The 11,182-nt window shown below is 54.5% G+C and overlaps 1 protein-coding gene across 2 annotated transcripts in view; it reads left to right on the top strand.

The window, feature by feature from the left end:
• The first annotated feature begins 2,207 nt into the window (after positions 1-2,207).
• Positions 2,208-11,182, top strand: part of OIT3 (oncoprotein induced transcript 3) — a 29,778-nt gene continuing 20,803 nt past the window's right edge. Inside the window, exons 1-4 of one of the 2 annotated variants that reach the window (XM_061565000.1) lie at positions 2,208-2,314; positions 3,672-4,067; positions 6,047-6,166; positions 10,576-10,698. In XM_061565000.1, the coding sequence (XP_061420984.1) occupies positions 2,263-2,314; positions 3,672-4,067; positions 6,047-6,166; positions 10,576-10,698 (691 nt within the window). In that variant the 5' untranslated portion in view covers positions 2,208-2,262. Of the gene's footprint in view, positions 2,315-3,671; positions 4,068-6,046; positions 6,167-10,575; positions 10,780-11,182 lie in introns of both variants that reach the window. The other variant, XM_061564999.1, reaches the window with a different exon arrangement.

Raw genomic sequence — 11,182 nt, 5'->3', positions numbered from 1 at the left:
CCTACACACCTCCACCCCACACCCCCACCCCACACCCCCACCCACACTCCCCACCCCACACACCCCCCACCCCTCGCACCCTACACACCCCCACCCCACACCCCCACCCCACACTCCCCACCCCACACCCCCACCCCACACCCCCCACCCCTCGCACCCTACACACCCCACCCCACACCCACCCCAACACCCCACCACCATCGCACGCCTAGCACACCCACCCCTACTCCCACAGCCCCACCGCCACACTCCCCACCCCACACACCCCCACCGCTCGCACCCCTACAACACCCCACCACCCACACAACCCCCACCCCACACTCCCCACTCAACACGCCCCCACCCCTCGCACCCTACACACAGCCCCCACCCCACACTCCCACTCCCACACCCCCCCACCCCTCGCACACCTACACAACCCCCACCCACACCCCCAACCCCACACCCCCACCCCACACCCCCACCCCAGTCAACCCCCCCCCACACCCCCACCACCACGACACCCCCCGACCCCTCGCACCCTACACAACCCCCCACCCCACAACCCCACCCGCACAGCCACCACCCCACACCCCCACCCCACACCCCCACCCCCACACACCCCCACCCCTCGCACCCTACACACCCCACCCACACCACCACCCCACACCCCCACCCCCACTCCCACCCCACACACCCCCCACCCCTTGCACCCTACACACCCCCACCCCACACCCCCACCCCACACTCCCAACCCCACACTCCCCACCCCACACACCCCCCACGCCTCGCACCCTACACACCCCCACCCCACACCCCCACCCCACACACCCCCCACCCCTCGCACCCTACACACCCCCACCCCACACCCCAACCCCACACCCCCACCCCACACTCCCCACCCCACACACCCCCCACCCCTCGCACCCTACACACCCCCACCCCACACACCCCCCACACCTCGCACCCTACACACCCCCACCCCACACCCCCACCCCACACTCCCCACCCCACACCCCCACCCCACACCCCCCACCCCTCGCACCCTACACACCCCCACCCCACACCCCCACCCCACACTCCCCACCCCACACACCCCCCACCCCTCGCACCCTACACACCCCCACCCACACCCCCACCACACACTCCCCACCCCACACCCACCACCCCTCGCACCCTACACACCCCCACCCCACACCCCCACCCCACACTCCCCACCCCACACTCCCCACCCCACACACCCCCCACCCCTCGCACCCTACACACCCCCACCCCACACCCCCACCCCACACCCCCACCCACACTCCCCACCCCACACACCCCCCACCCCTCGCACCCTACACACCCCCACCCCACACCCCCACCCCACACTCCCCACCCCACACCCCCACCCCCACACCCCCCACCCCTCGCACCCTACACACCCCCACCCCACACCCCCACCCCACACTCCCCACCCCACACACCCCCCACCCCTCGCACCCTACACACCCCCACCCCACACCCCCACCCCACACTCCCCACCCCACACCCCCACCCCACACCCCCCACCCCTCGCACCCTACACACCCCCACCCCCACACTCCCCACCCCACACACCCCCACCCCTCGCACCCTACACACCCCCACCCCACACCCCCACCCCACACCCCCACCCCACATCCCCACCCCACACCCCCACCCCACACCCCCACCCCACACCCCCCACCCCACACACCCCCCACCCCTCGCACCCTACACACCCCCACCCCACACCCCCACCCCACATCCCCACCCCACACCCCCACCCCACACCCCCACCCCACACCCCCCCACCCCACACACCCCCCTCCCCTCGCACCCTACAACACCCCCACCCCACACCCCCACCCCACACTCCCCACCCCACACACCCCCCACCCCTCGCACCCTACACACCCCCACCCCACACACCCCCCACCCCTTGCACCCCACACACCCCCACCCCACACCCCCACCCCACACCCCCACCCCACACCCCCACCCCACACACCCCCCACCCCTCGCACCCTACAGCCGTCACCTTCGGTGCTGCCACTCTGCACGGTGACATCCCGCGAGCTCCAGGCGTCATCAATCCACTTCCACCGCCACCCCCCACACCCTGGGAGCCCCGCCCCTATAAACCAGTGATTAATAACAAACAGACAGACACGTAAACTATATATATACACACACACAGCAGGCGCGTTCTCATGCCACAACGATCACAATCCGAAAGGGACAAACTCATATTCGAGACTGGAGGCAAACGAAGCGACGACAATGTTTGCCGCTCTGTTGGTGTTCGCGATTCTGACGACGTCTCGGGCTTTTGGTAAGCGGTAATTAGTAAGCGCGTGCCTAGTTTAATTTTCGATTTAAAGCTTTTTGTGACTGCAGGGATTCATATTCTTGGTTCTTTCGGTAAAGTCACGTAGAAGGGAAGTAATAAAATAATAAAAATAAAACATAATAAAATAATTCTCACGACGTTTCGGCCTGAGGACGGCTGCTTGCGTTGTGGCCGAAACGTCGTGAGAATTATTTTATTATGTTTTATTTTAATTATTTTATTACTTCCCTTCTATGTGGCTTTACCGAAAGAACCAAGAAGACGCGTGCCTGTTTGTTGACTGTGCTTTGTAAACGAAAAACTATTTAAGTTTGACTTTCTGTAAATGAAGGAAATTCAGGAGCCTGAATGGTAATAAAAATAAAAGTGGTGCACATTTTAATGGGCATAACATTGCATTTGGATGCCGTTACAATGCATCCAATTAATCTGCGGGTCAAATGCAAAAGGTTCAAAGCATTTTCATTGGGCCCTGGTATTCATCTCACTTTTCATTTAACCTCATTTGACACGAGTCGTGACATAATGTTTTTTTATCAACACTTTAAGTGTTGATGCTGAAATGAAATTTAACTCGCAGAGTGAAATAAAACTGTTTGTAGAGCGACGAGAGCAAGAGAATCAGGGCAACTGGAGATTGTGTACCGCACTCGACTATTGTGTTTGACATTTCCCCCCTATAATCTCAGCGATGCTGTCCGTGGTGCCATGGTTATCACGCTGCAAATGCAATGCAGCGGTCGCCAGCTCGATCAATCTCCTGGCGCGGCAAACTGAATTTGTGGCGGAAATTTTTGAAATCCCCCCTGCCGCTCTCTACCCAAGCCAGTTTAACTGAGTAGACCACATGTGGCGTGCCGTGGGAAATCATGTGGGTACTCCAACCTCATCCAAGATGTTTGGCCAGCTTGAGAGAGGAGGCCCAATATGCTCTGGAGAGGCCCTCCACAGCTTCCCTCTCGCTGATGCCCCTCTGCCATCAGTGGCGTGGGCATGTACGTTGAACTTCTTTCGCATCGTACACGCTAATCGGAGGCGCAGGTGAAGGACAACAAACTAAAGACAAAAAGCATTTCTAAAGAAATTCGTTTTCAAACTAGAACTCGAAAGGTCACAGCTCCAGTGGCTTCCTGATTTCGGACGGTGAGAACGTTCCAGACGGCCGCAGAAAAGCGCTCCTGAAAGCGCCGCGTGACGCGGGGTCACCGCCTCCGTTCGACGGCCGGACAAAATAAATCCGCTGCGAGCAATCGCAGCGGGCTGCACCTTAACCGTTCTCTATTTTTGTTAACCCCCCGCCCGCCCTCTCCACTCCACACCTGTAACCTGCCCACCCGAGACGACCGAGTGCTGTACGCGGACCTGGACCCGTGCACCTCGTACATCAGCCTCAGCGAGGAGTGGCGCAACACCGAGTTCGCCATCAACGGCAGCAACGGCAAGCCGGCGTGCGACCGGGACATGGCGGGCGAGTGGTACCGCTTCACCGGGCTGGCGGGCGACGTGATGCCCACGTTCTGCGTCGACGAGAACCACTGCGGCACGCACGCGCCCGTCTGGCTCAACGGCACGCACCCGCGCCTTCTGGACGGCGTCGTGAGCTTGCCCGCCTGCGCCGCCTTCCGCGACAACTGCTGCATGTGGCAGTCGACGGTGGACGTGAAGGCGTGCTCCGGTGGCTACTACGTGTACCGCCTGCCGCGCCCTCCCGTGTGCTACCACGTCTACTGCGGACGTAAGTTGCCCCCCTGGGCAGGCTTCGCGCGGGGCGAATTGGTGCGGCGACCGGTGGCACGCGCGCGCGTGTGTGTGTGTGTGCGTGCGGTGACTCGCGGGGGGGAATGTTTCACCCTCTTACTTTGCTCTCAGTGTTGTTTACTGCGTGTTGTCCGACGGTGGCTAGGAGATGTTAACTACCTCGCCTGGTGTGCAGGAGGTTGTGGGTTCGATGCCGACCCTGACGCGTGCTGGATATTTGAAGTTTGCGTGTTTCTCTCTCTCTCTCATGCTCCACTTTGCTGGGAGCTTTGTAGTGCTACTGAATTGTAGTAATGCACTTCGGTTCCCGAAGAAGATTCCAGCAGCATGAGAAGCGAAAGGTCGGACATCGCGCCGAACAACAGGCAGAAGGAGCCCAAAGCGCATCAGGGTCATGCCAATGCAACACGGCAGCTCCATCGACTGTGACTGGTGCACGGTTAAACAGGGATGTATATTGTGAGACTACGCAGCGAGGCTCAGCCGTGGAATGAAACATAATACGATGATTGATGATGCATTCTGATCTAAAATCCACATTTGTAATGCCAGTGGTAAGTCGTCTGACGTTCGTAAAGCTGCAATTCCAAAATAGTTATCTCAATTACCCAATTTGCACTACATGAACACAGCGTCACCTTAAACTCAGGCTAAATAAATGTTTTGCAAAGTGTTAGCTTTTTCATTATTATGATTCATAGTTTAAAGAGACCATTGCACACAAGAACTCCGCAGCACAAGACCACAACAAATATACCGCATCTGTCTTCCACAGAGGAGATGAACAGGCAGTTTTGCACAATAATATTGGCTCGTAAGTTTAAATTATTTGTAATTACCACATACCTCGTAAATGTATTGGGTTTCGTAACAAAAACTGCCCTAACTTTCTAAGCAGAGGGACAGAAAACATTTGACAAGGCGATTGGCACGTCATCGCGTGAAATAAATCCTGCAATTTTCGATTTAAAGATTTCGTGACTGCAGAGATTCATCTTCTTGGTTCTTTCGGTAAAGTCGGCTACTTGCGTTGTGGCCGAAACGTCGTGAGAATTATTTTATTATGTTTTATTATTATTACTTTATTATTTCCATTCTACGTGACTTTACCGAAAGAACCAAGAAGATAAATCCTGCAATTTCTCAGTCTTTAGTTTTATGATGCCGACCGAAGGCTGCGTGCATCTACGCATTTGATGCAGCACAGACTGAAGCTAATCTTAGCATGTTCGTAAATAAATAACGATATAAACAATGGTCTGTGTCAACACGTAAAAGTAACGTCACATTTTATTCACCGCCAGACCACGATCATGCCAGACCGCTGTAAACTACCGGCATTTGTTTTACGTGAGACAACCCTGAACCGCTTTTAGCTTTCTTGTTCTCATCGGCAGTGTGGCCTGTTAACGAAATTCTCTTTGGCTGCCTGAGGTTATCGGCAAGAGCTGTCCAGGAAGACCACACAACCCAACACGTAGTCAGTTCAGCGGTTACAAGATGTTCGGAATGAAAGCCACGACTAAAATGCCGTTCTATCCTTACTTCTTGGCACAGACCATTATCTCTTTATTTGCGATCATCATATTAGCCGCAATCCACAATGACAGCACCTCCGAGAGGGTGATCAATTTATAGCTACCCTCCTGTTTTCTCATGATCCTCTTTCTTCTCAACGGGCGACTTAATATTGCGAAAGCGATCGCCTCCTCCGTGTCCTATGCTACAGAGGAGAGTGCTAAACGATTTGCCAAGTCCAATGAGCTTCGTGGGAGAGACGTGGCAGAGGCTTTGAGAAATAAAAAATCGTAGTTTTTCTCCGTAATCTCTCTCTCATTACTTTCGCCGGGGTATCCATAAACGGGTCACCCTGTACATTCTGTACAAATTAGCTCGTTGGTGGACAGATGCGCCGTGGTCGACTGAGTGCAATGCCCTTCGCTGCTCTCCCCACAGACTTCTACGAGCCGTGCGAGAGAGAGAGCTCCTCCTGCCAGGGGGAAGACTGCGCCCAACCTCCCAGCTGCCGCTGCGGCCATGGCATGCTGCTTGCAGAGGACGGCAACACCTGCATGGGTGTGTGGTGTGGCGTGTGTGGTGTATGTGTGTGTGTGATGTGGCGTGTGGTGTGTGTAGTGTGTGTGTGGTGTGTGTATTGTGTGTGGTGTGTGTGTAGTGTGGTGTGTGTAGTGCGTGTGTGTGTGGTGTGTAGTGTGGTGTGTGTGGTGTGGTGTGTCGTGTGGTGTGTGTGTAGTGTGTGTGGTATGTGTAGTGTGTGTGGTGTCACCTAATGGTGAGTGGTATTGTGACGGTTAGCGCTACGCTGCGCTACGAACTCGGCGAACCAAGTTCGATTCCCGTTCACGGCAAACACCAGTGACGGTTATCTGAAGCCGTCTTGGAGCTCCTCAAGGTCGACTCAGCCCCAAATGAGTACCTGGTGCGATGTGTAAACATCAGCACTGCAAAGTCAAAGGCGTGGTGCTGGCCACCCACTAACATCGTGTGTCGTTGCGATCTTCATCGGTGCTCGCTCAAAGCACTTGCCCCAAAAGTCTATTCAGGCTACACGGGGGATGTTTTCGTTGTTGTTGTTGTTGTCTTCGGTGTCACCTGAAGATGACGGTGCGCTTGGTACCGAGCCCGTCCACTTTTGGCACGGCTCTCTCGTGCGAAGGAGAGAAGGTGGAGCGAGAGCTGCGTCGTTGTGTCCACCGCTGTGGTCTGCTCCGTGGCCTTGAGTCCGTTGTGACAATTCCCCGCGGGACTAGAGACTCTTCCCCTCCCACACGCTGTTGTGGCCGTCGGGGTTAGTGTGACCGGACTTCGCTCTGCCGGTCGGTGCGCATTGATGAAGCCGGGGAGCAGCAAATTGAAATTCTCGTAGCCACGGTTTACTTGTTTTTTTTTCTGCACTGCCCTCTGCTGCCCGGACCTGTTGTGCTTCGGTGATCGATCCACCCAACGCGCCACGCGGGCTCGATTCCTGAGATTTGATGAGATCGGGCGCATTTCCCGGGTGACATTAGTTGCGGGCGGTCGCCATTGGCAGGCACTGAATGATTGAGCGATTAAGATAGATGGCTTGCGCTCAAGATTCGTACTTATGTGGGTGAGTTCTACAACAGGTTTGTTGTTCTAGGCTGTGAGGCGGGGTTGTGGGAAGCAGAGATGGGCAGCGCGTAAAAGCGAACGGTCGTTACTGCACTTTATGTGCTGCCACTTCTAAACAAAATAAAATATGATTGTGCTCAAGATGCATGCATCGAAGTGGGTAAGGAATCGGCTATTGCTAATTTATCCAAAGCGTTCACGAACGTTACGAAGAATTGTTTTATGTGTGTATATATATATTTGTTTTCATTTCAACGGCGCAAACGAGAGACGAGACCACGTAAGCGGGGACGAGAGGGACGGTGGTCACGAAGGAGACGTTCAAAAAAACCGTGGCGATACGCGGCGACGTTTGAAACTCAATTTCGTCAAATCGCTTGGGTTGCTTTCGCCTTGGAGAGCAACCCTCGACAAGAAAGGTGGCGGCTTTGCCGGATTGATGATTTGATTCCTCCAGCTGTGCTGTATTCTTCCCCGGTTAGAATTACCAAAGCATCCCATCTGCTGTCAAGCTGAAATTAATGGCAGCCTGTAACACGCTGGTGTGCTTATTTTGATTGGTAGACATAGCACGCTCGGGCTGGTTTTATATCTATATGGTGTTTATATAAAACAATCACAAGTGATTTTGTTCGTGTGATTTCAATCTGAAGTCGTATAAACCAGTTGTTAGTAAGAAATCAAGTTAATGCGTTCATTTAACTGGCTACTCGGACTCCAGTGGGTCCAGGCAACTGGGATTTCGAGCCTATGCGCTACAATATTCTGTTAAAAGTGTTTGCGAGTGTTTTTAACGAGCGTTTTTTTTAATACTTGCAGCGTGTTGACTGTAAACGAGACGCGGCAGACAGAATCACCCAACACGAAGTGGTTTTCGTAAACAGCCTCGCCAATCGTTTTCGATGTTATTCCAACTTATCCGGGAAATATCTCGAGTTTCCGCAGTAATTCCAATTGGGGCAATTCTCAAGTCAATTTTCAACGCTGGGACGTTTGGTCAACGAAGCTAGGCACGCTGTTTGTTTTGTTTCAGCTGTGGCAGGTGAAATTGAGAATTCGGAGGAAACCCCACGCATAGCAGGGGAGTGGGGGTAGGATAAAACACGGTACAATCCCCGCACAGATAGTCGCCCATGATGGGAATCGAACCCAGGGCCTGCTGGAATTCTGGCTGCAAGTTTTATCGTTGCGACAATGCATCACCCTGCCGCACACATTGTTTCGCGTGATTTGTACCGTTGAATATCTCGGTATCATTGAGGTTCGTGGAATATATATATATTTATTTTTAAGTCTCTTGTCGTCGCAATAAAGCAGATGTAACATATTGTAACCCGCGATGGCAATGATAACACCGCAGTGGAAGTCTAGAGGGATGTTTTAAATCAAGTAACTATCAACTGGAGACCACCTGGAAAGCCAGGCTCTCGACGGTACAAACAGCTGCTAGGAGCCAGGAGTGCACTCCCTCCAATAAATAGTCTCCGTGCCGCAGCTTCAAGAGATGATATAGCGTTTACAGCTGTTCGTATCCTGAAACTACAAAAGAAAGCAGATCGGTCGCGTGATATTACCTCTTTAAAGTCTCACGGGTTAACCCCCCCCCCCCCCACCAGCTCAGAGTCTTAAAATCGATGCTGTATGATTATCAGTGTCGCAATCCTATTAAGCGTTGCAAGAGATTCTCAATGGATCATGCTCGTCACCGTTACCCCCAACGCAGGCTTATCTGGCATCCCGTTCCACAATTGGTGTGGTCATGACATCTGCACCAGCAGTAATGACATCACACCTGGCCACGGCAGCTTTGGTGGAGTGCACGTGAAAGTGATCTTCTCCAGAGGCCAGCTGCGCTGCAAGGGAAGAGATGCAACGACGCTAATAAGATGTCCGTGTCTTAAGAGCCGATGGATTGCGTGTGCATGTGGGGGGGAAGGGGTGGGGCAATGTCGCCGTTGCGCTCCGTGAAACGGGCTCGGACGGCTCGGCGCGTGCGGTGGCACAAAAAGAAAACTTCAGTGTCACGGAGTCCGCGGCGATCATTCGACAGCGCCTTGGGTCTATCTGTGTGTGCCCGGCAAGGGAGGCGTTTGGCTCAGGCGCGCGTAGGTTTTCGCGGTTGTGCCGTTATGGCTCTCTCAGATTGTATTTATTTTACATTTTCGTGTTGTGCGACCGCGTGTTTTGTTTCGGGCGCAATGGTTTATCCCACTATCGATCCCCTCCACGTTTCGCTCCGTGCGCTGATCAATTCCATTCCCCGAGGAAGCTTCTCGGGCACGTGGGAGCCGAGCAAAACGTCGGAGATCACGCCGAACGACACGCGGGTCAAACCTGAAAAACAATACACGAAGAGAGCTCAAGGCAGGCGGAAAGCAAGACCACTGACTTCCAAGCACAGCATGCCTTGTCGGGAGCGGAGCGGTGGCACAGTGGGTTCATGTCCTGCGTGTCATGAAACCTGGTGACCTGCGTTTGATTCCTGGCCACGGAAAACATCAGCGGCGGTGGCTGATAGTCTGAAACCGGTGCCGGGGCATCAAACTGTACACTGACCAGCGCAGTGAAGTATGCTCAAGACAAACACCCTGACCGACACAGCGCAGGAGAGGGGGAGGGTGGGGGTGGGGGACCTTCATCCAGCAGTCAATTGTCAAAGGGCTGAGTAAACGTAATCCTGCCACGCAAGTGGCCAATTATTGGCAACGCAGGAGACGTCGTGTCGAGAGAGGGAGGGGAATCCATTGCGCTCAGCCACCCCTCGTGATAGCTTGAGGCCGAGGGCCATTTCATGTTCGCCGCGTGTTCGTCGCGACTGCGTTGTCGTAAGGAACGCGAAAAACAGATTCCCACCAACCCCCCTCCTCCCTCTCTGCTCTTGATTATGTTTTTAGAAGAGAGAACACCCAAAAAAAAAATCACAAATCTATGCAAGAGCGAAGCTGTGCTTGGGAGCCACGGCGAGGGGGTTGCGGTCTTGTTGGGGGGGTATGGGGGGGGGTGCACGCGCACGTACCGTGGCGCGTTACGTGCGCTCACTTGTGATGTATCACTAAAACGGCTTATGGCATGCTGCAGCTCGGAGGGGAATAAATAAACCATGACAGTGCAATACTCAATATATATATGAAAGTGCAAAGAAAGCAATTGGGTCAATATCTGCAGCGTGTGTGGGCGGGGAATAAATCCGCACGAGCCCCCCTCCTCCTCCTCCCCCTTTGTTTTGCTTGCCCTCCCCCCCACCTCCATCACTACCACCAGAAGTAAAACCGCGGGTCTCATAAATATTACAGGGCGGCGGGTGGCGTTTTGCGTGAAATGCATTCGACTCTGCCCTTGCCTTGCGACTGTACGCGCGTTTCTTTTGGCAGACGTGAACGAGTGCGAGGAGGCGAACGGAGGCTGCGCCGAGGTGTGCGTCAATCTGCGCGCCTCCTTCAGATGCGAGTGCCCCGTGGGTCAGGTGCTGTCCCCTGACGGCCACTCCTGTCTGGGTGAGGGACAGAGGGCCGTGGGCCGCACCGGCGGGATCCCACGGCACGTCTCGCGCGAGCTCCCGGAGATGCGGGCAGAACGTACGGAGTGGTATAATTTAAATTAAATAATACATGACTTAATTAAGGCGTACCAGTCACGTCCTCGCGTGACCCAGTTTCTTTTTTTTTTTAAAGTGCGCATTGCGCAAAAAAAAAAATCTTCTTCTTCTCGGGGTTTTGTTGGCAGGGAGTGCCGCTGCTGCTGCCGTTTGCCGGATTCCACACTGGTGCACCCTCTCGTCCTTTTCTTGAATTGGCAGGATGTACTACTGCAAACGTGGGCTTGTCTAGATACAACGGGGTTTGCATTTCAAGCGCTTGCTGCCAAACACAATCAGCCAACGTGCTAACAACACCCCCCACCCACCTCCCCCCTTCTCTCTCTCTCATCGCAATCTACACTGGTGCAGTCTCTCGTCCTTTTTTTTTTAATCGGCAATAT

The sequence above is a fragment of the Lethenteron reissneri genome, chromosome 34 (assembly GCF_015708825.2).
Source record: "Lethenteron reissneri isolate LAM-NWPU_2019-01 chromosome 34, ASM1570882v1, whole genome shotgun sequence".
Taxonomy (NCBI): domain Eukaryota; kingdom Metazoa; phylum Chordata; class Hyperoartia; order Petromyzontiformes; family Petromyzontidae; genus Lethenteron; species Lethenteron reissneri.
This window is presented reverse-complemented; position numbering and strand designations above follow the sequence as displayed.